Source organism: Melospiza melodia, chromosome 6, assembly GCF_035770615.1.
Source record: "Melospiza melodia melodia isolate bMelMel2 chromosome 6, bMelMel2.pri, whole genome shotgun sequence".
NCBI lineage: Eukaryota > Metazoa > Chordata > Aves > Passeriformes > Passerellidae > Melospiza > Melospiza melodia.
In genome coordinates this window covers 21214979-21237981 of record NC_086199.1, presented here as the reverse complement: position 1 = coordinate 21237981, position 23003 = coordinate 21214979, and the positions used below count along the sequence as shown (strand labels likewise).

Here is a 23003-nt window from a genome sequence, read left to right as displayed (position 1 = left end):
GCTGCAATACAGCTTGCTGGGAAAAAAAACCAAAAAACCCCCAAAAAGCTAAAAACAAACAACAAACAAAACACAAATTATTAGATCATCCTTTGTTGAAAACAGAAGTTTTTTACAGCTTTATTCCTTAGATGAAAATTTTGTTAAAAGTATTTTACAGCTCAGCATTCTTTCTGGGGATGGGTCAAAGGGTTTCAAAGAGCCCACAAATAATTAGACAGCTTGGGGCTTCCCTCAGAGGCCACCCATTTCCCTGACAGAAGTTGGAAATGTGCTGTTCTACTGGTTTTGGAATTCACGCTTGTGCAGTATTTTCTTCTTTCCTCTAACTTCATTAGATAATTGATTTCTCTTTCCAGTGCAAGCTTTGTTCAGTGTTTGGCTCTGATACAGAAGCAATGTTTGCAGTGTGGAAGAGCAGCATCCTACCTTTTGGGGTCTAGCTGGTCTAGGTCCTGCTGCCAGTGCCAGATGAAATCTCCCATTTCTAGAGGAGAATAATGCTTGATCAAAGGGGAATAGAATTACTCAGTTTTGAAGGATTCCTTCTGGACCATTCTGTACAAGTGTGGAAATGCAGTGTTATTTCTGTCTGCACTTATGGGGAAACCATGCTTCTACAATCACTCTGTTTGACCATCACCCTTTGGTTGCCTGGACAGCAGCCACCACATTTGACAGGAGCATTAAAGCCCCAGAGATACTGAATTCCTCCAAAACCTGTTCCCCATCCCTGCTGAGGTGTAAGGGCTGGCCCACTAGCTGGCAGGCTTGCAACTCTGAACCTGCATCCACACTGACTACCCCTTCTCAGCCAAAGCAAGACATGAGAAGGAAAAGAAATGAAAGGTGTTACAGTGGAGTAAGGAAATAGGACAAAAACCAGAGCACATCAGAGGAGAGAGTGTGAGAGAATGCAGGGGGAACCAAAGGTCATGTGGTGACATTGTGGTGAACAGGGGAGGGCACACACAACACAACAAAGGGGAATCATAAAGCCTCATTTCCTAATCAGCTATTTCTGCAGTTCTGCTGCTTGTAGAAAAACATTTTTTAGGTAACCAGGAATATCAGATGCCCTTGTTTTATCTTCCTGCTGCAACATTTCTGGTGATAACACCTAGTGTAGGGGCTGGTAGTGGGTAAGTAGTGTCTCAGTGCAAGAAAATGTGTTACACAGAGCACCTGTATATCTGCTTGTTCTGTTGATCACATACTGCTTTCTGTCTCTTTGGGGTTTTTTTGGTAGCTTGGGCTGTCACAAAATAGCTACCTTCAGATTTCTGTGCAGGAGGCGATCAGAATGCAGAGATAAAGACAGCAACAAAATGATTCACAGTTAGTCATCCTGAAGACCACTCACATTTCTTTCACCCTCATATACCCACCATACTTCTGCCAGTACCCGGGACGAGTCAGTGGCAGACTGTGTTGCCATCCTGAGTGCTCACTTTAGGTGACTAATAAAATGGCAAGGGGGGGTGAAATGTGGCATCTAATTAAAACTATGCAGACCTAATTATAACTTAAGGGGTTACTTAAGAGATATATTGGTCCAGGGTGCAGATGGCTTTTGTCTGACCAATTCAAAATTCAGATGGAAGAAGTAAAGAAGTGTGGTTCTTCAAGTGAGTTCCCTCTACAGGTTATGCCAGGCACTTTGCTATTTTCCTTTTTTTTTTCTTTTTTGTTTCTTCTGTAGCTGTCCTGGGCTGATGGGCTGGGGAGGAGATAAAGAGGCTACAGAGGAGAGAGCAGAGCAGAAATGTGTGTGCTCTTGTGCATGCACATGTGTTTGTATGCATCTAAGTGTAACCCCTGCATTGCTGATTTTATTTTTTTCCTTGGCCCTTTACAACGAGTAGCTGGATTTTTTGTTTGTTCTGTCCAATAGATTGTGCATCCATGTTGGTAGCAGTTCATGCCTAATCTGTTGTATACAGCCTCTCATTGAGGGAGTTTGCTACTCCTTCCCTTTGTTTCCATATCCCAATTTGTATGGCTGCCTGGTCCTTAAGGTCCTTGTACTCCTGGTAACTGTACTTGCTCTGGTAGTGTTTGCAGCTCCAGTGGGATTTTGTTGTGTGAGGTGCCTTGCCTCCCATTTTGCTCAAAGACTATAGTGCTGGGTAAAGGGAAGTGTTCAGTTTGAGGAACTTGGCTTTTTGCACCCATGTGAATACTATGAAGACTCTGAATTACATGTGAGTTGGAGGATATGACAAGTCAAGGAGACTGCTGGGGCCTTAGGAGACCTGCAGTTCTGGGGAAGCTTGTGTGGGTGGAGTTTGAGACCCTGGGGAGTGACAGGAGAGGGAGGTGCATCACAAAGAGAGAGATGTTTTTAAAGCAGTTCGTGCTCCTTATTCTCACTATTGTGCTTTTGTTGAACCTCTCTGCTGGAGACCAAGTATCTCAGTAAGGTCCCTGATCAGTTGCTGCAAATGGACCCAGAGTGTATTCTGCTTCCATCTCTTTGATTTGTTTGTGTGGGTGCATTGCATGCCTTGAAGCCAGGGCCTGTCCTTGGAAGTATTACATATATCAGCAGGGAACAGGTAGCTGATGCTGTATAACTACTCATCTCAGCATAATACTGCAGTGACCGAAGCTGCACTTTCTGAAAGTTGCAAAAGCTTTTAAAAATCTCAGTGCAAAAGGCCTAGGAGCCTCTGGACCAGGGCTTAGTGGTATTTTCCATTAAAAAAATATATAATTCCGTTACAAAATATATAACTGGGAGTAGCTAGCAGGGTGCTAATATGAGCTCTCCTTCTGTGCAAGAGGGGCAAACACCTTATAGGGAATGTAAAAAGGAGTATCATCAATAAGATACATGAAATAATTATTGTTGTGTATGCAGTGCTCATAAGACTTTATCTGAAGGACTGCATCCAGTCTGGGACATTGCACTTCAAGAAAAATGTGGATACTTTGAAAAAGTCTCTAGGAAACCAGCAATCATGAGCAGAGTCTAAACCCCATAGATTTCTAAGGAACAATAAAGCAAATGTCCTAGTCTAGGGAGGAGGGACATAGCAGAAGTCTTCAAATAGTATCTGTAAAGAGGAAGGAAATAATCTTTCTTGTACGACAGAGAAGAAATAACACCTCAATAATGCAACTGAAAATGTGTGTGTACTGTATGTTGGGGAATTACAGATTGCTAGGAAGGGAACATATAGAACACTAGTAAATCAGGCCAGTTTTGAACTTTAAACCAAAATTTAACTAAACTCATTGAGTAGCAACACACTTTATGCCAGTGGTTAATTCTCAAATGTTATCATTAATTATTGCTTTATATATAAAACTACAGAACTGTTGTTCTTTAATATTTATGTCCTAAATTTTAACTGTGACTATACAGTGCCACAGAGCTGATTCTCTACACTTTGCACTGACAGCTACAGTTCTTGATTGCTTTAGCTGCAGAAGAAGTGAGAAGTAGAGAAGGATGAGAGAAGTTGGAAGTGATGCTGGCTTGTCATCTTCCATATCCAATTACCCTTTACGTGCTTGATTCTTTAATGCTATTTTGATCTCACAAAAATGGGATCTTCAACTGCCAACAGTGCTGCTTCTTCTGTTCTTTTTCCCCCAGACATGCTTCTTGTGTGTTAGCAGGATGCCTGTCTGTTTGCATCCCTTATGCTTATCTTGTCCTTTGTAGCAACTTTTTGTTGCCTGGAGGCCTCCTATGAGCAAATAACTATGTCTTGCTTGCCTGTTTGGTGGTCATGTTGCTCACATACTTAGTGAGATGCTTATATATACTATCAGAGCGTTGCAATATATTATCTACTGCTGTTAGTTGCAATATTTTAGTATGTTTATACCTGGGCAGAAGGAAAGCTAAGATTAATTATATCCTGAATAATGCGTTTCTAGTTCATACATGTCACACATGACTTCTTTGACTATGGCAAATCTTGAGAAGGAGGGGAAAAATATATTCACGAAGTTGCTGGTATATATTGCTTCCAGAGATTTGATTCTTCATCATTGCACTTGGGACATCAGCAAGAGTGTTGTAGGCAAAGTTTATACTGCATTGTTGGAGAGAGAGACAATATAACCTCTTCAGGTCTGTCTGGTCTGTTATGAGCCTAGTTACCTGGAGGGGAAAAGTTCATTTCCACTGTGGCTGAGAGCAATTGGACTGTATACTTGTACTACCCTGTGCAGGGCATGTAGCACAGGCACCACCTGTAATAACAGCTGTCCCCTTTGGGCATGGGGAAGGCCATCTAACAGCTTCTTGTTTGTTACAACCTAGCTGGTAAGTAATTTGACACAGACCATGCAGAACGGGCTCCTTCAGGGTTAAAAGCAGAAGAGTTGTTCCCCACAGCATCTTCTTTTGTCCTTCAAATTTTTAGCTTTGGCTGCTCTGACCTTCTTTTTCTTTTCATCTCCTGCATTCTGACAAGGTATACATCTTAGGAAATTACACCTACCAGCAGCTCCCACGCAAGGAGGCTTGGCTGCTGGAATCAGTTTGCTCTTTGTCAGGTGGTGAGACACTCAGAGCATTGAAAGGTTTTCCCCCTATATCTTTCTTTGCTTTTAATTCTTTTTTTTTTTTTTGGTTTTTTTTTTTTTTTTTTGGTGGCTGGATGACCACAGCAAACAGCAGTCACCTGGAAGTTATTGCTGTGAGTTGAACAGGTGATTACAGGCAAAAGCCAGGCAAAAATGATAGATGGAAGAGAGAAGGGAAGCAGAGGGGAGCCTGTGCACAGTGCATATTAGAGAACTCACTTTTCATTAGCACAGAAGTCAGTTTAAAGGAGCAACAGTATTTCCAGCTTTTCCTTTCTGTGTCAGACAAGATTTCTTTGAGTGCAAAAGGAAAAATAAGTCTTCTTTCTGCTTTCGTGGGTAAAATTAAAATAGTTCCCTATTTATCTCAGCAGGTATTTTAGCTCCCTCTATTCCCTATGCCTTTCTACTTTAGTATTTCAGCTGATATTTAAATTTTAGAACTCAGAACTCTTAAAAATAATTTCCCAGCTAAGTGTTCCACACTAAGAATTTGTAACATAGATGTTAGCTCTGCAGTATTAATATTTGCCCTAGTGTATAAGGCACGGCTTGCAGACCTTCCAGATCTAGATCTGCAGAATAGATACAGACAAAATTACAGTGGGCAACATCTGTGATGTGCTGGTGCATCTAACCTCCTGCTGCTGTGAGAGTCACTGAAGGCAGGGGATCACAGCAGTGTGTTATCCCAGGCAGGGCTCACACTAGGCTGGAAACAGGCTGTTCCCCTTCACCTGAGACTTGCCAACATGGATTCCAAACATAAGAAGGTACACCTATTTTTTTGTTTCCATAAACGTAGTAGCCATATGGATCTATAGTATCAGTTGCTAGGGGTTAGGCTAGAGATGTATTTTGTTCAACATAAAATCAGGGTAAATCACAGATGTGTAAGAGGGGGCTGTTATGAATGATGGAAACCAATTCTACAGGTCACTACCATTTTATACTGATACACTTAGTGAAACTTTGGTAGTAGAAGTGTGAATACTGTGAAAGAAAGATCAGAAAATTAAACTGTTAAGCTCTTTTTCTTCATTGGTAATTTAGTAATTATATAAGGTCAAACACTGGGCAACTCTGATTTTTCCAAACTCGGCTAGTCTTTTAGTTTCTAGAATCTTTCTGAGCCTGAACAAACCTTTGATAAAAAGTCACATTGCTGAAAGGGATACAAAAAGTCCAAGCAGGTTCTGTTTCTCTGCCTGACAAGCTTTGAGCAGCTGCCATTGAGCCCAGCTTTTACTGAGAGTGAGAGATAGATGCAGTTCCAACCTTACTGGAGGAAAAAGCTCTGCAGCCACAGAAGATCAGTTGTCTCTTGTGAGATCAGAGTCTGCCTGTGAGCACATGGCTGAAGAGCAGACTAGAGCCTGCTTAGCCCACTTTGATGAAGTACCCCAGAGGCAGGAACTAAAGTGTTGGTGAGACAGAAGGGAAGATGGTTTGTACCTGAATAACAGAACCTCCTTATGATGATTGAAATAAACTAAACTTGAGCATCCTTTATTTAACACAAATCCCATTCACAATTGCTGATTTGCTGGAGATCGGAGGTGTGAGAAGGATTTTTTCCTCATTTTTGAGGCAGCTTTGGGAGAGAGGATGCTTGCTGGTGCTTTGTGTGGGTGGCGAGGGGTATCTCTGCAGCACTTTCTGTGAAGGAGAGTTCCCAGGGATGAGGGAGTGAAGAGCTCCCGTGCTCAGGACTGAAAGCATGGGACAGACACTCCTGTGTCAAGGCACTATTGCCAGTGCCTTCCATTCTCATGGGTTTGCAGACTAGCAGACTTTGGCCAAGAAAAGGTACTGTTTGCTCATAAAGCTGTTCTGACATATGTTGGCTCGTGCCTTCCCAGCAAGTCTGCAATCTCTCCAGGGAAGGGACTCTCAGCTTGTGTTAGTTTGCATAGTGCTGAGTACAGTGGATCAGCCTTTGCACATTAGCCAGCAAACAGGCAATTTTAACATGTTATTGTCAATTTGCATTAGCAAATCCTGACATTGCCTCTTTCCCAATTATAGTTGATTAATGTTTATCAAAAAGAGACATGTTGCTGTACTTGTGTGCCCATGCACTTGTTCTTGCTTATTTCCACCAACATAGGACTCTGGGTGTGTCAGAAAGTCTGAACTTTATGAGATTTTTGGCCCTTAAATTGGATGTTTGATAGAACTGAATTTGTGTCTCAGTGGTTACCATCGCTTTTGGCTAACTTACTGCTAGCCCAGACTACCTGGTTGTAATCAACTTGCATTTTTCTTCTCACAAATGAACACCAAGGGTCAGATTTCCCTTCACTGATGTCAATCTACTGGCTGTGTTGAGTTTATTCACCCTGACGTAAATGAGAACAAAACTAGGCTCTAAAGCTTCTATATTAGTTGCTTTTGGCAATCTGTGGTCCCTTGGAGCTGAGCAGAAAAGAGAATACCTGACCTTTGTTACTGGTAACATGTAAGACATATGCTTCAACTTTTGCGGGTAACTGGACTTAGTGGTTTTTAAAGGAAAGCACAGAAGCCCTGAGAAAAGGTTGCTCCTTTTTCTTTTTTTTTTTTTTTTTTTTTTTTTTTGCCAGATACGGAATAAAGCTGAGAACTACAGAGACTGCAGCAACTTGGTTGTATGCAAAAAAGTACTGCACACAAGGAAAGTACTGCATAACAGCAGCTGTGTGCCCTGCTCTCAGCCCTGTCCTGGAGCAACCCTCCCCTTTCGCTCTGGATGAGCAAACACTGATAATTTTTTGGTGCTGCTGGGTCCTGCCTCTTGAGGCTGCCTGCAGAGAGACAGTGATGACAAGGACAGTGGGGCACCAGGGACTAGTCTCAGAGCAGTTAATTCTGCAAGCAGTGCTGAGGAATTTACCAGATTTTTGGTCATTGCTGTTGTCAGCAGAATTTGAAATAGCTTGCTAAAGACAAAGGTGTCTATATGCCAGTCCTAAGCTCTCTGCAGCATGCAATTCCCTCTGGTTTATTTTAGTTTAGTTTATTTAAAACTGTATTTTAACATCATATGTATGACATATTTTCACCCTCCTTGTTTTTGTAAAAGTACATTTAAAAAAAAATGGAACTGTTTTGAACCTTGAGAGAAGCAGTTCAGTCTGGCAAAAGCTTCTGGGTGACAGGCTGTTCTAGCTGACCTTATTCTCTTAACCTTATTATATACCAAAGCACTGACTAACACTGTACCTTGTGTTAGCCTCTACTGGTGGAGGCAAAGCTGTCCTCTCTCTGGCAGACACCCTGCCCTGATAAATGCTAATCAACTTTCCCCATTGGATCCAGTTTAAAGTATCTGTGATTTTACAGCAGCACTGATTTTTCAGTTCTGAGTGCAGCAAAATATTTAACAGCTAAGATTTAATAGGAAACATAGAGAAAGTTGTACTTGCTCCTTTAAATAAGGCAGAGTACAAACCCTTACTGGGCTTGAAGATGACTGGGTCTCTTTCTGGGATTCTAAAACTCAGAAACAATTGTTTTATTATTTCTCATTTCTGCAGATTATAGTGGCCCTCTGCTCTTTTAGTAAAAGAAACAGCTGTGTAGGAAAAAGACATATTTGTAGGGCACAACATATCATGGAAACCATTATCTTTTAAGGGATTCCATCTTGGTTCTGAAGGGACAAGAGCATTTAGAAAGACTATGTTTACCCAGATCAAATAAACTAATATGAATACAACAAAGCCAGCCTCTTCTGAAGTAAATCTAATGTTGAAATCTCACTTCTGACTATAAACTTCCCCTTGCCACCCAAGAGGAAGACTGCAATTGAAATGTGCCCTTTTCCTGCAGTGGTGCTGCTAAATAAATTAGTCACCTGTGAACTACAGGGCAGTAAATACATCCACTGACATCTCATAAAGCAAGGCAAAGTGAAGTTCCAGTACTTTATGGTGTCACCAGAATCCTGTGATGTATTTATAGCTAGCTTCACAGGTTTTGCCTTTTTTCATTATTTATTTTTATGGTGTACTCCTAGAGTTTGGTTTTCTTGGCCCTTCTCATTTTTGCCTAAGGCAGTTTAACCACTGGTTTCCAGCAAAGGAAGGTTGGTAGGCAGAATGTAGATCACATCCCCATCAGAGGGCCAATACACAGCCACTCTATTTCTCCTGTTCATGGACTGTCCAGGCATTTTCTGTCTCTGGCCAGGGCAGTCTGAAGTGATGCTCACCTTTGTATATCCTACCAGCTGGTACCTCTGTATGTGGGGAACGATTGGTGGCAGACTGAATGAGGAAAAGGAGCAGTGATTTGTTTTTGAGCTTGGTAATTTATTGGCCATTGAGGGCTCTGCCTCCCACAGCAACCCAAGAGGTAAGTGGGCAGCATGAACAGAGGATTGTGTGTGGAGAAGAGGATGTGGCCTGTTGGACTGTTAAAGGGGAATTAAAAGCTGAAGGATGCTACCACAGTTTAGTCAGAGAAACAACCTCTTCTGTTTTCTTCTCTTTCAGTAACAGGGCAAATAGCTGCAGGACAGGGGCAAGGAGTGTATCCATGCAGTTCCCCTGCTCTTATCTCTAGAATTGCACTTTCTAAAACATTTATATTTTCCACACAAAGTGATGAATTTTCCACCCCCGCCTCCTGGAAAAGCAGCACTGAGTCCTCAGTGTTTAAACCTGTAGCACCTGTAGCCCCTTTGACTGATCCTGTAATGTGTGACACGTTCTGTCCTTTTTGTAATGCTGTAGCCAGAGAAAACAGAAAGTAAGATGATGGGAGGCAGATCTTTGTTGCATTGCTTATAATTATCTGGTCTGAAACTCACTCAGATTTCTTTTATTTTACAAATCAGCTACTCAGTGATGTGTATTTAATACCTGTCCTTCCCCTCTTCCCCTAAATCAGGCTCCCTACAGCTTAACTACACAATAAATCATTCAGAGTACTTTGTTTGTGGACTGTGTGAAAATTAGGACTTCTGTGATGAGGGATTCAAGGGTGCTGACTCATGGGTCAGCAGCCCTTCAAGGTGTGATGACAGGTTACATTCCCCCCTTCCCCCAAGTACATATTTATGTATGTGCTATCCCACCACATGTATGGCAGCAACCTCAGTTTCCTCAACAAAACTCAAGGCCAGGAAAAGTTGTTTTGCACAGATAAAACTGCTCTGTGCCCTCTGTGTGGCACTGCAAACTTGCCATCCAGGAGGCACCTGCACTGCAGGGTACTCAGTCCTGTCACCACCTGGGTGTCCCATTGTCAGGAAAACTGATATTCATGTTTTAAGGCCAGCACATGGCCACCAAATCAGTCAAATAGTTTATAATAACAGCATGTAGTGCTTGGGAGGGAGAATCTCAGTGTCTGTTCAGTTCCCATGTCTATCAGTCACTCACTGGCTCAACATGACTGAGCCTCTGTTTCCTTATCTACAGAATGGCAAAGCAATACCTAAAGCTGTTGAACGGCTTCATTAATAAAAGATTTTAAAGCACTCTGAGATTCTTAGGTGGCAGATGGGAGATAAATGTGAAGATAATATTCTTGCTTTTCACAATCACTGATTAAACTCAGCAAAACAGCAAAGCATTTCTGGATGCTTTAGCCCCTGATTTAGATCACTTATACTATAAATTACTAGAAAATAAATTACAAGCATATCAGACTCAACTAATAGTATTAGGTGTGCAACTCAGGCTGATCATTACAAGTTACTGACATGTACCAAATTGAGATCAATGACAGAAAACAGAGCACCTCAGTGTTAGGGAATAGTCGAGTCAAACAGCAGCTTTCAGAGGCGCATGCCTGCACACCTACAAACACGGCTCTAGATGGGAAAGCAAAAAACTTACAGTCATAAACAATTTATTCGTTTGTATGAATAAATGAAAGGGAAGGAGGCAGTGCAGTGCAAGGTGAGTCCTGGGGCTGGCTGGCTCCTTTTCTAAAGCTCCTTATTGACTCCCTGAGTGATCGTGTGTAAGTCACTTCACTCCTGGTGCTTGCCTTTCCCACTGTGGCTGGGGATTTTTGCCATGCAAATTGATAGGCAGTAAATTACTAGATAAAGGTACTGCATTTTTTTTATTAATTTATGGGCTGCAAACTCCGGTTGCATTCCTCACTCTCCGAGGATTAAGTGCAGATACTCCTGCTTGGACTACACCTATTGTTGCAGGAGCCTTAAAAAAAAAAAAAAAAAAAATCGGTAAGAGCCGCAGGGAGTTTTAAAGAGCGCGATCGTTCCTGGTTCTTCGTTTGCTCCTGAGCAGGTGCGGCCGCAGGACGAGCCCTGGGACAAGCGGCGCGGCGGGACGGTGGCACTTCAGCGCTTCAGCGCATCCATTCCCGCGCCGCGGCCGAGGGCTCCCCGCGCCGGCTGCCCTCGGGGCCCGGCGGGACAGCGGCACGGGAGGAGGTCCCGTCCCCGCACGGACGGGGCGGGCGCGTTTGTCCGGGGCCGCTCGGGGCTCCGCTGGGTGCCGGGCTCCGTTCCCGTGCGGCGGCTCCGCAGCCGGGTGTTCCCGGGGGCCGGGGGCGCGCGGGACCGCACGAGCGCATGAATGGCGGGGGCGGTGCCGCGCCCCGGCCCCGCCTCTCCCCGGAGCCAGCCAGTCCCTCTGCGCAGCGCTGCCGCCGCTCCCATTGGCTCGCCGGCGCCGGGACATTTGCATGCGGCTCGCCCATTGGCGGAGCCGCTTCCCCGGCCGCCCCGGCTGCGCTTCACCTGCGCCGCCGAGTTGGCCGCACTTGGCGCCGGCCGCCCGCCCGCAGCCAGCCCCGGCTCCGCTCCCCCGGCTCCGCTCGCTCCGCGCCCGCACCGCACCGCCCGCCCCGCCGCTCCAACCCGCCCGGGAGGACCTGGCGATGCGCTCTACGGCCTCGCAGGGTTAATCGGCTTGAGCCCTCGGTCGCCTGGATTCGGTGGAAGGAGGATGATAATCTAGATAGCTATGTGTGTGTGTGTGTGCGCGCGTGTGCGTGTCCTAGCAGTTCTGCATTGCAACACTTGCTAGTGGAGAAGCAAGAGAAACCCCCCGGAATTGGGATTAAAAAAAAAAATCAAAAATTTACCTGGGTTCCCTGGCTTATTTCTTCTTTTTCGTTTTTAATAGTCCCTCTCAGCAAAGTGAGAGACAGGAATCGCATGCAGGGAAAAGTCCTCAAGGACCCCGTGATCCTGGAGGAACCTGAACAGGACCCTCGTGCGGACATGTGCGGCTTTCCTGCGCACTCCTGGAGGCTCGGTACGGCCGCGGGGTTCCTGCCACAGTAGATCCAGCCCTGGGAAACGGCGCGTCTTATTCGTCTCTGTGTGGTTACTAACCTTCCCCCTCCCTCCCCTTCCCCGCTAGCACTCGCTCTCTCGCACACACAGTCTCTTTTCTTCTTGAGCACACACGCATACCCCTAGAGCCTCGGAAGCGACTCTCTTTTCTGCTAGCATGGGTCCCCTGGCATCATGAACGTTATTCTCTCTCCCTGGCTGGAATTCAGACTGCCCGTCTGTAGGTGTCTTGTGCCTTGACCATGCACCTGAGAATAGACCCCAGCATTTGCCCGGGACGCCGCCCCGCCTGGACCCTGTGGATGTGCTCCCTCTTTTGGGGATGTATCGTCAGCTCTGTGTGGAGTTCCTCTAACGTGGCTTCTTCTGCCTCCTCTTCCTCGTCTGTTTCTCAGGCTCAGTATGAGCATCACTTCCACGGCAGCAAGCACCACTCTGTGCCTATCTCTATCTACCGCTCCCCTGTCTCCCTCCGAGGAGGACACGGTGGGTTCCCGCTCTTGTTTCTTTCTAACCTTTTTGCAGAGCAGTTGGAGCAGCAGAGGGGGAGCAGGGACGACGGCTGTGTCTCCGGGGGAGGGGGGTCCTCCCTGCCCCTCATATTTCTGCCCCCTCTCCATTAACCCCCCACTCCTCCCCTGCCCCCGAGCCGAGCCTAGGGCTGAGGACGCACCCTTCCAGAGGCGCCTTCCCGGGCCGCTGTGCTCCAGCAGGACGGAGGGTGGGGGCCGGGACGGGCTCGGGTCGCTCCGTGGCAGCGCCGAACAGCTCGGGACGGTGGAAGGGCATCCGCTGCTGTCCCGCTGGGATCCTGCCACGGGGAAGCAGTAACTCCCTGGCTTGTAGCGGCTGGCATGGTCATTGCAGCAGCGCAGCTTCCCCGCCGGCCACCCTGGTTTCCCGGTCGGCCGGCTGCGGGAGGGCCAGCCGGAGCTTGGGGAATTGCCGCCGCTCCTCCCCTGCCTGCGCGCTCGCAGCGTTCCTGGGTGAGGAGAGGAAGGGGCGTACAAAGGAAAAGGCGAGGTCTCGTTCCTGCTCCTGGCTTCCTGCTTGGTATCTGGTACTGTCTTCCTGGGAAACCCTGGGGCAGGAAATAATAGGGAGTAGGTTTTCACTCTGGCAGCAAGGGAGAAGGGGAAGAGAGTGTCTAAAGAGATGCTGAGAGTGAGAGGGCCAGCGTCGTGCCCCTGAATTGCTGAGCAATGCTCAGCGGCTGGACGAACACAGCCTCTTAACCAGCTCTCTCAAGTCTTCCTACCCTGACAGGAGTTGGCCTAGGCCTGTCAGGCATGGGGGCTTTTCCTCATCTCCACCTTCTCCTGTCTGCTGTCCTTTTCCCTTAGCTCCTGTTTTCAGTCAAATCAGCTGGGAGAGGCCGGCGGGCCAAGGCCTGGGCCTTTCCCTCCAGGGCTGCAGGTCAGGGTCAGGTCTGGCCTTCCATCATAGGAGTATTCCCCTAGAGATTCACATTGGTGCAGGGCAAGAAGAGGAAGAACCAGTATCAGAAATGAAGCATAGGCACGCTTTGAAGGAGAGGGAAGGGAAGGAAGGAAGGAAGAGCCCTGGCACAGTTGGTGCCGCATGACATGGCTGCAGCAGAGACTATGGGGATATGCTGGCAGGGCTGTGTCAGGGTTACCAGGATATTGAAACCTGGAGCACTGGAGCACAGATAAGTGCTCAGATGACCAGCAGAGCAGTCTGAAGGGTTCAAATGGCACAGCAATGAATGGAGCTCCAGTGAGATCTCTAGGTACCTGTGCAGAGCTGTGGAAGAGGCTTGGTATTGCAGGTCTGAGGCAAGGAGCGCTGGAGGGGGAAATGGCTCAGGAACACAGCCAGGAGGCAGATGCTGCAGGTCACAGCTGAGCACCAGCAGAGCAGGGCTGTGCTAGCAGGAGGTGCCCTGGCAGAGCTGCTGGAGGGCATCGGGAGAGGGTGACAGGGAGCTCTGCAAGGTAGGTCGTGATGCTGTGGCAGTGCGGGAGGGGGAGCCCAGGGCACTGCAGAACAGCACCGTGCTGCAGAGGCCAGGGCTCAGGACTGAAGTGGCACTGGGCGCAGTAGGTTGAGTGGGAGGTGTTCAGCCGTTTCTGCAGACACAAGTGGCACTATCCTTTCAGCCTATCAAACTCCCACTTCTGCTCCAAAGTTCAAATCCATCCTAAAATGCAAGAGAAACATTCAGGCCCCACATGGGAAGGGACTCAATGCCATGCCAGACATTGAGACCATCTGTTAAGCACCACCCATGTGAAACTCAGTTATGGGTTATTAATCACTAGCAGCAGGAGCCCTGTTATTTGTAGCAATGCTTGAGGATCATGTGAGAGAGTCCCTGTTGTGCTAAAACAAGAAATATGAGGGATCAGCCAGTCACTGCCCAAAAAGGTTTTCAAACCCCCAGCTTTTGTAGCTTAGTTCTGTGATGAAAGGGGATAGCAAAGTCTGGCTTGTAGGTCACTTGTGAAGAAAGGAGAGAAGGATGTCACAAAATGTGATAGTGTTTGGCTGTGCTGTTAAAGTCAGGCAGTAGTCTGTGTGAGAGTCTACAGTGTGTTTCCTGGTCAAGAAATGATAGCTCTTTTCTCCTTGATGGCATTTCCATCTGCCCTGAAAGTCAAGCAAAGCCTCATTTAAGAGTCAGGATCAAAAGCAGTTATCAACTTCAGTGAGAAACAGGCATTTTTTTTGGTGTCCCCATTGCAGAAAGGAATCAAGGGAAATAGAGAATTCAGGGAGCTGAGGTTAATGCATAAGTCAATGTTAGTGGTTTGGTTTTTTGTGGGATTTTTTTTTTCTTTCCTCATCATGCCTTGTAGCAAAGCTATCATAAAAACCTCCTTTGGCCACGAATAAGAGGGTGAATGAGGTGGGCAGATTGAGAGAGGAAGAAGAGACCACAAAAACAGCTGGTCTTGGAAACATGCATGGTTTATTTTTGTGTGTTCTTTCACTGTTGCACAACAGAGACCCTTGGAACTTGGATCTGTAACAGCGTTGAGGAGTCAGATTCCAAAGAGGCTGTGCACTCCCTGTGTTTCCTGGGATTTTGATAATTTGTTTTTTTCTCTAGAGAAATAAATTCATTCCGATTGCTGCCCTGCTTAGTGACTACATTAATACTGGTTTTGGAAGGAATCATATCAGGATCATTGCCACCCTGCTGTGTTGTCTTCCAGCCCCACAGTGCTGACCACTGGGACTCAGTCTTGTATTTAAACATATTTTCCTTTTTTCCTCCTACATCCCAGTGGATTTCAATCTGTTTGAAGAAGCAAATTAATATCTAGCACAGAGGAAAAATAAATGTCTCATGAGCAGTGAGCACTTGTTTGGAGCCTGTGGCTTAGTGCTCCTTTAAAATCAGTGGAGACCTTCTTGTGGCTTACCTTGAGCAGGACCGGACCCAGATCTGGCAGTCACTGCTGTGCTGGTGTTACAAGAGTTAATTCTGAAATCACCCAGCTGGTGCTTTATGGTAGTTGGGCTGCAACCTGCAAGTGCAAAACTTGGCACAGCACATCTTCTCAAGGAGAAAGTCTTTCTAACAGATTTACCTCCTTCTCAGCTGAGGGGTGAGCCTGGCCAGGCAGGGAACTTCAGCAAGTTAGAACAAATCTTTTTTCCATGTGAGGACCTTCCTAGACTAGCAGAATGTTTATCCCTGAATAATAGGGAGGGAAACCCTTGATTCCTTTTTGTTTCACTAGGGGCTTGTGAAACAGAGGGAGGAACAAAGTTGGGGCAGTGTTTATTGAAAGTTCACATGTGCTGAATCCTCCTGTCTCCCCTGGGCTGTTCAGCGCCGTGCTGGGTCAGCTGCTTTACCGGAGCCTGCAGCAGTGACTTCACAGCCCTTCTTTCCAATCCTCGTGGCCTCAGCTGATGAATAATGAGTGCCTCTGGTTGACAGATAAAATGAAGGGATTTTGTGTCTGTTTGGTCTTAGTGATGAATTAATTAATTTACTTTCTCTTTTCCTCCTCTGGCTGTTTGTTCTCTGGCTGTCCTTAATGGCTGTGGAGCAGAGCTGCTCGGAGGTGATGTGGGATGCCTTGGTTGCCCCTGGCTGCAGGGACTGCTCTGCAGCTGTGGGAGCAGTGCTGGGCACAGGATAGTTTCTCTTCATTTTCACTTTGTGGAGCCTAGGCTAGCCTGGGCTGTTGCACTAGTCTTAGGAAAAAGTGTAAGTCTGTTGTGAGGACTTGGTAGTGAGCAATCACCAGATCTTGTGGGTATAACTCTCAGGCCTGAATCAATTCTTAGACATTCTGTTAATTATATGAAACATTTCCTTCTCTTATGTGTTTTTTAAGATTAGCAAACAAGAGTGAATGCCTGGACAAATCAAGAGAGTGTTTCCATAAGATAGGCAGGTATTCTGCAAAGCAGTGTCAAAGATTGCCACGCACAGCTCTAGCAGTGCACCCTTTTTTAAAATACATATGTCCTTGCTGCTCATCCAGTGTGACCTGTTCCTCATCTCAAGATTGTATGTTCTTGCAATCCTGCCTTTTCCTTATGAGAGGAAACAGATTCCCCATCCTTGGCACTGCCCATTCTCCAGTACAAAGCAGGACCTTTCCCATTCCTCCTTCACCAGGAGATTATTTTGAGCCAAGATTGGTAGTTTTAACAAAATGGAAAAAATCGCTCTGTGCAAAGCAGTCAGCGATCCAGCAAAATTAACTTCACTCAGAGCTGAAATTAGGGTTGCAATTAAGTTCTGCAAAGGTGAAATGCTAGTAGTCTGTCTACTTTCTGTGGCTTGCCTTTGTTCTCCTATCAACAATGAAGCCTAATTTTTTGGCAAAGACTAGTGCTTGTGTATGCCTGAATGTTTAAATTCCTTTCCAAGGAGATGTTAACAATGATTAATTATTTTTAAAGAAAGTCTTCTTAAATTATCTCAAGCTGGCTATCCAGAAATCAAAGCATCCAAACTGACTCACTTGGAGTTTTAAGTGATCATAGCTGGGCTTTTCCCTCCCTGTGCTGACTCTGTAGTACTTCTGAGAAAGCACAGTTTCCGTAGTTGAATACAGAAAAAATCTGGTATGTACAAAGGCTGTTTCCTCAAAATGAGCTTGTTATTTGAGTTATCCTTTGCATGCTATTCTGTGAAACAATTTCTGATCAGGTGCTTTGACTTCTCATTCTGTGCGCTGTATTAACTGTTCTCAATTTGGGATAGTTTGCATTGATCTCCAAAACTAATGTTAAAGTCTGTTCACCTGGTACTTGTTTTTAGGAGATCCCAATGATCTTATGGTTGTTGGACCCTGTTAGTCTTATTTAATAAATGTCTCTGTACTCTTTGAAATGTTGCTCAGACCTATTCTGCTGGAGGTATAGTTTCTTAAGACATGTAAAAAAGCTGCCTCTAAAAGCAATGTTGTGCTTGCCCTGTATCTCATAGCACATTTTGCAAATGGGACAATGCTAGTCCTAGTCAGAATTAGATCAGGGCTTTCTTCCTCCTTGTATTTCCTTTGCAATTTAGACTGGAGAGAGGTTTCTTTTCTTCATTGTTTCTGCTTTTGGATAATACAGCCCTGACTTTTCAAGGAACTGCCATATTTTTCTGCAGAGGTGACTACATTTCAAAGACAGACGAAAGATCCTGCTGTATGCTTTGTATAGGTATTGATGTTGTAAAGAATATATGGTTATGTGACATCAGCTATGTAGTCACAATAATGCAGAATGACAATGTTACCTTTTATAATATTTCTACATTTAAAAATATATGAGTTTTTTTCCTAATAATACTGGCTAGTTTTTCTTGTTTTCTTTTTCTTTCTCTTCTTTTGCCATGGCATGAAAATATGAGCTTGAACAGTATTATGACAGCCACTGGATTATTATATACTGTGCTGCTGGGAGCTCCAAATTCCTTACACGTCTCACTAGAAGGAGGAAAATGCACCTAGGTCATGTTATGTGGCAATACTGACAAGAACATAATAGTCTCCAGCTGGTGATGGGGAAGTCCCATGGTTTCCCACACAGGAGGTAACCAAATAAAGAGCTGGAGCTTCCTGGTGCAAGGAGTAGTTTTGAAGTTTTGTCTGGGAACTGCAAAGGATGACCATTCTTCTGGTTTTTTTCTTTTCTATGTATGTGCTGTGCCTTAACAAGACCAGCTCTCTGTGTAGTTGCCCAGGATGACAGTCCTGTGCTGATTGGCTGCCTTATTTTGGGGGTTGGTTGGTTGGTTTTCTTGTTTGTTTTTGCCCTTGCTGTCCTGGTGGTCTTTGATAACTGTGGAAGGTCATTTGTACTAGCAAAAAAGAAAAAAAGTTTGCATGTCTTATGTGTAACCTCTGTACACCAAGACACACCAGACAACGTGCAGTTGACTGATGGATCTGATTTGTTGTAGGACCTTGGCAAGACATTACTTTACTTTCTGATTTGTTTTCCTCATCTGTGAAATTAAGAGAAAACCATTTTTTCATCTAGGTGAGGCGAGCAGTTCTGGTGCATCTATGTGCTTTGAGATCCCTGGCAGGGATCCACAGAAATGAATGAAACCCCAGTAGTCCTCTTGGGATTTAGATGTCAGAGAACCTTAAAAGAGCAGCCTGCTTGTATCTCCTCTTGAAGGACAAGCCAGAAACCTTCAGATTCTGAACACAGATCCTAGCAGTGTTATCCCTTTTGGCTTTAAAGCCTGGACAGGCTCTAGTGCCAAATCCCAGCACTGGTGTTTCTGAAGGAGCAGGAGAGCATTTTAGCAGAGTGCTGGCTATGTCAAACTCCAGGGAGCTGCTGGAGCAAGGGACCTGTGATTCACCATGGCTCTCTCACCACTCCTGAGTGTTACTTCTCTTGCATTCTGTGTGTGTGTGTTGTTTTTGCACATTAAAACAACTTCTTACATCCCTGAGTGACTTTCCCCCAAACTATGAATTTAAAGTACTTCCGAAACTGTTTTTAGAATTTGAATATAATTATATGCTTTGGGTGTAAATTGTGGTTTTTGCTCCATAAGAAACTAATGGAAATGATCTGCCTGTTCCTGTAGTTTACAGATTATACGCTTTATATCTGGGGATGTATATTTAGGCTGCTTTTCTGTATGGTGTATTAAGATGAAAATGAAGTTAGTGTGAGCTATAGTGGTTGCAAAGCATGAATAGTGAGGCTGATAAAGGACATTACTAAATTGATCCAGTGCTAAAGTTTACTTTATCATCTTTTAGTTTTGCATCTTTCATCTTCTTGCATTCTTGATGCTGGAGGGCAGAAGAGAGGGAAGTATTTTACAATCTACAGAGGGTCTTGTGTGTGCAGAAGATCAAGGAACAGGGTGAATGAATCAGAAAGACATAAAAATATTGCTAAAAAAAGATCCTTCACTTATTCTGTGAATACCATGTGGTAAAGAGTGAGGGAAGACTTAGTTTTCCAGAGGGTTCAGGAAGAGAGTACCATCAGTTTAGTCAGCAGGCTCCATTTAATAACTTCAAAGGGAATCAGTTTCTATGCTATCCTTGGAACTTGATTTTGAATTTAGAATAAATTCAGCATATTAATCAGGTCAAATTACTGGAAGATTATTAATATGGATTAACCAGATCAAATTATTGGAAGATTATTACTCTAAATTAAGAAGATCAAATTATTGGAAGGGGCGGGGAGGTGAAGTTTGGATTTTTTTTCAAAAAGTTCAATCTTTAAAGTTGTGCTGCATAACAAGAACTGACTTTCTGGACATGGTTGGTGAACTCTTTGTTTCCTTGCTCATCTGCTGCACTGCCCCATGTTGGTTTTCATGGCTTCCTGTCATGGCTGGATCTTGCAGTTACAGAAGCCTGCTGCTCCTGCTCCAGCTGGTTTGCTTAATAACTCCAGCCAGTGGAGACTTTACAGGGGTAACATCTGGAAATATTTCTGTCCAGCTGGTTCTGTGTGTTTGCTGTCTCAGCTACCAATGTTTCAGTGCACAGACATCCTCCTCTTTTGGTAAGGACTTCAACCATGAGCATGCGACATGCAGCAGAGTATGGAAATTCCCTGAGTAGTGTTGGGAAGTCAAATACAGGATGGTTAAGGGAGAGAACACATAAAAGATACAATAGACCTGAAATTGTTGAAGAAATTCAAGTGTTTCTGAATAAGAGAATTTAAAAAAATAGAAAAAAGAAAAGGAATAAAAAAGGACCTGATTAATTTTATTTGGGTGTTACATTGACTGGACTACAGATAGAAAATGTGTTCTCCCAATGTCTCTACTTGGCTTCTACTCTGGAAAGATTTGCACTGTCTGATTTAACACATAGGAATTCCTGTGTTTATTGCATTAAAACCTTCAGTTTTTGTAATTTCATGAGATAGGAAGATCATGTGGGACCGTTCCACTCCAAGGACTCTTGGAGCTTGCAGTCATATAGGCATGTTTGCTTACTTACAAGCACTGTTGATCTTTTAGTATCTGATGAAATGAAAGTGGAAACAGTGGGTTGAAACCTGACATTTTTCTCTTTCCTTTATTTTTTCTTGATTTACTTTTCTAATGGTAGCTCATCTCAGCTTTTCTCATATTCTGCTTATGCTACTGATCATGGTGATGTTCTGTGCTTTCACAGGAGAGTTTGTCATTCACTGATGTTCACTGAGTACAGTGTTTAGGAATGATGGTGGCCTGGATAGGACCTAGAGTGATCCTCAGTTTACGTGGCCTACATCTAGTCATGTGCTTGTGTAACCTCTCTGTAGCATGACCTCTGCTCCCCCAATGTCATCTTTTCTTTGTAGCTTAGTAGTGAATGCCAAAGCTATTCTAAGTTTCCCTGATCTTGCTCCCCTGTCTACAGTCCAGCATATTTCTGTCAGTGTAAGTTTGGAAGATACTGATGGCTTTGAATGCCTTTTCACTTTTTATTATCTCACCATGGAGCCTGCTCTCTTTCCTGTGCCCTCATGCATTCAGAGGCAGTTCATTAGAGGCAAGGAAAAGACAAAGAAATAAATTTTCCTTGAGAAATGTATTCAGCACCTTATAGAGGCTTGAAGAAGAGAAGCAGAGCAGAGAATTCTTACTATCTTATTTTAAAACTTTTTTTTTTCATGGAGTATCTGGAGACAAAAAGTGTCTGTGCCCTGCAAACATCCATTTGCCTTGTAACTTATTTTTCTGACACCAGGACTATGAACATGTCAGGATTGCAGTAGGCTGGAACAGAATAAGGTGATGTGGGTGCCTGTCCTTCAGAATTGAGTGTATTTGCTTCACATCAAAAGAATATATCTTGTAACCAAATATCAACGTGGCAAATTCTGCTCAGATGGCAGGGTGGCAAATTCTGCCAGTGGTGTGTATCAAAGCTTATTTCAATTCAGGTACTTGTTATTTCAGGCAGGTTAATTTCTACTTAACAAGCCATATACTTGGCTACTTTTCCTGTCTCAGTCATTAGGAAATATACACTGGCAAAATGAGCAGCCTCCCCTACTGGTCTAATTAATACTTGATAACTGTTTGAAAAACGATTGAAACCTGAGCCCTTTGTGCATTCCTTGGTGTGAAATTTGTTCATTGATGTCATTGAAGCCATATTCCAGCTGTTAATGAGCAGTGCTGAAGAGGTTTTTCCTCAGCAACAGCATGGAGCAGAACTGAAGATAAGAACCTCCAAACATGTTCCCTAGCTCTGCTCCTGGCTTACCTTGATATACTGGATGGTGAATCATACATTGCCAGGTGATTCTGTTTCTCTGTGCTGTAGTGCAAAACTAACATGATTTTTTAAAATCTCGTTAGATCCTGACATAACACATATGAAAGGAGAAGAACTGTGTTGTTACTTTTCCCCCCCAATGTTCTGGAAAGGTATCTTCAACCTTCAGCCAGCATATCTGGTCCTTGGAGTTTAAGGAACATCACAGTGGCATGGCTCTGGTACTCTCCTTAGAAGAAGTCCTGAGAAGCATAGGTGCCTTTTTTAGAAAGCCAGTTCTGCAGAGAAATACTGAATCTCATCCTAAGAATATTTGGCAGAAGCATGAAATGCCAGGGCTGTGTGGTTAGATGCAGTGTTTTGTTTCAGTCCTTTCTTTGTGAGAGAAGCTCCTACTGCTGGAGATGGTTTCACTTACTGCTTCAAGGAGCATTGTGGACATGCATTTCTCTTTGCTGGTTTTAGAAATCTGAGGGAATTTTTTAGACCAGTGACCCAAAAGCTGACTGTATACCCCAACCTCTACTTTCATTGTCCTTGGTGGCTGTCTTCTGCTTCTGTCACAAGTTAGATTTTGTCTGCAACTGTTCAATCAATTCATTTTATCAAAAATCATGAACAAAATTATTGAGGTTATTTCAGCAATCAAGGGACAGAGGAGGGGAAGGAGAAAAGAGGAGGAAGATGGAAATTAAGTTGAAGTGTAAATTCGTTCCCATTCTTTCTTTCTCTTTAATCAGAAGTAAAGGAGGGAAGCATTAGAAGAGCCATTAAAGACCCAAGTTATACTCAAGAAAAGAGACAGGCAATTTGAAGCTAGAGGAAAAAAATACACCAAATAAACAGGACAGGAACGAGCAGTATCAGAGCTCAGCAAAGGGGTTGCCCTGTTGGCTCTTCATCTGAGCTGGAGTTTCAAGTGCTCTGAAGAAGGCTGTGGGATATGCATCTTGTCCAGCAGAGCCCTGAGCTGCTGGTGTTCAATGTACAGTGCCCTTTTAGCCACACACTTTTTTGACCCTGAATCTAGACTTTGGAGTATTCTATATGTTTCATAAGTCCAGTTACTGTGGTGATTGGATCACCCATTCAGCTTTCTTTTTTATTTCGCCCACCATGTGTTTTTGAAGTTGTCTTATCAATATCTAGAACAAGACATTAATAAATTTAACTTAATGTCTGTCAGTCTAAAGACTTAAGGCACATTGTTTTTTGTGGAGGGAGAAAGGGTGGATTCTGCTGCTGCTTGGCAAGAGGAGAGCTGTGCAGTGCTTTATTTGAGTTGCTAAGAAGGTCACTAGGACAGGCCCAGGTGAAGGCAGGGCTGTATGGCAGTCAGCAGTGGTGCCTCTGGGTGTGTGCTTGCCCTGTCTGTGCTCCTCTGCTACACAAGACTCTAAGAGGAGCAGTTTGTTCAAATGCAGTGCTTGAATAGTGGGCATTTTTGCCAGGGCACCCCTCCATGTGTACATTGGGATACGTGCAGGATTTCTCCTTGGGGAAAC

At 44.5% G+C, this 23003-nt stretch overlaps 1 protein-coding gene across 25 annotated transcripts in view; it reads left to right on the top strand.

Annotated features, from left to right (window-relative positions):
* The window catches only part of NRXN3 (neurexin 3), a 706103-nt gene that overhangs the window by 339208 nt on the left and 343892 nt on the right, over nucleotides 1–23003 (top strand). For 5 of the 25 annotated variants that reach the window (XM_063160195.1, XM_063160191.1, XM_063160200.1 and 2 more), the window contains exon 1: nucleotides 11292–12295. The exons of the other annotated variants lie outside the window; for them this stretch is intronic. In XM_063160195.1, coding sequence (XP_063016265.1) covers nucleotides 12052–12295 — 244 coding nt within the window. In that variant the 5' untranslated portion in view covers nucleotides 11292–12051. Of the gene's footprint in view, nucleotides 1–11291; nucleotides 12296–23003 lie in introns of those variants that run through there. 25 annotated transcript variants of the gene reach the window in all.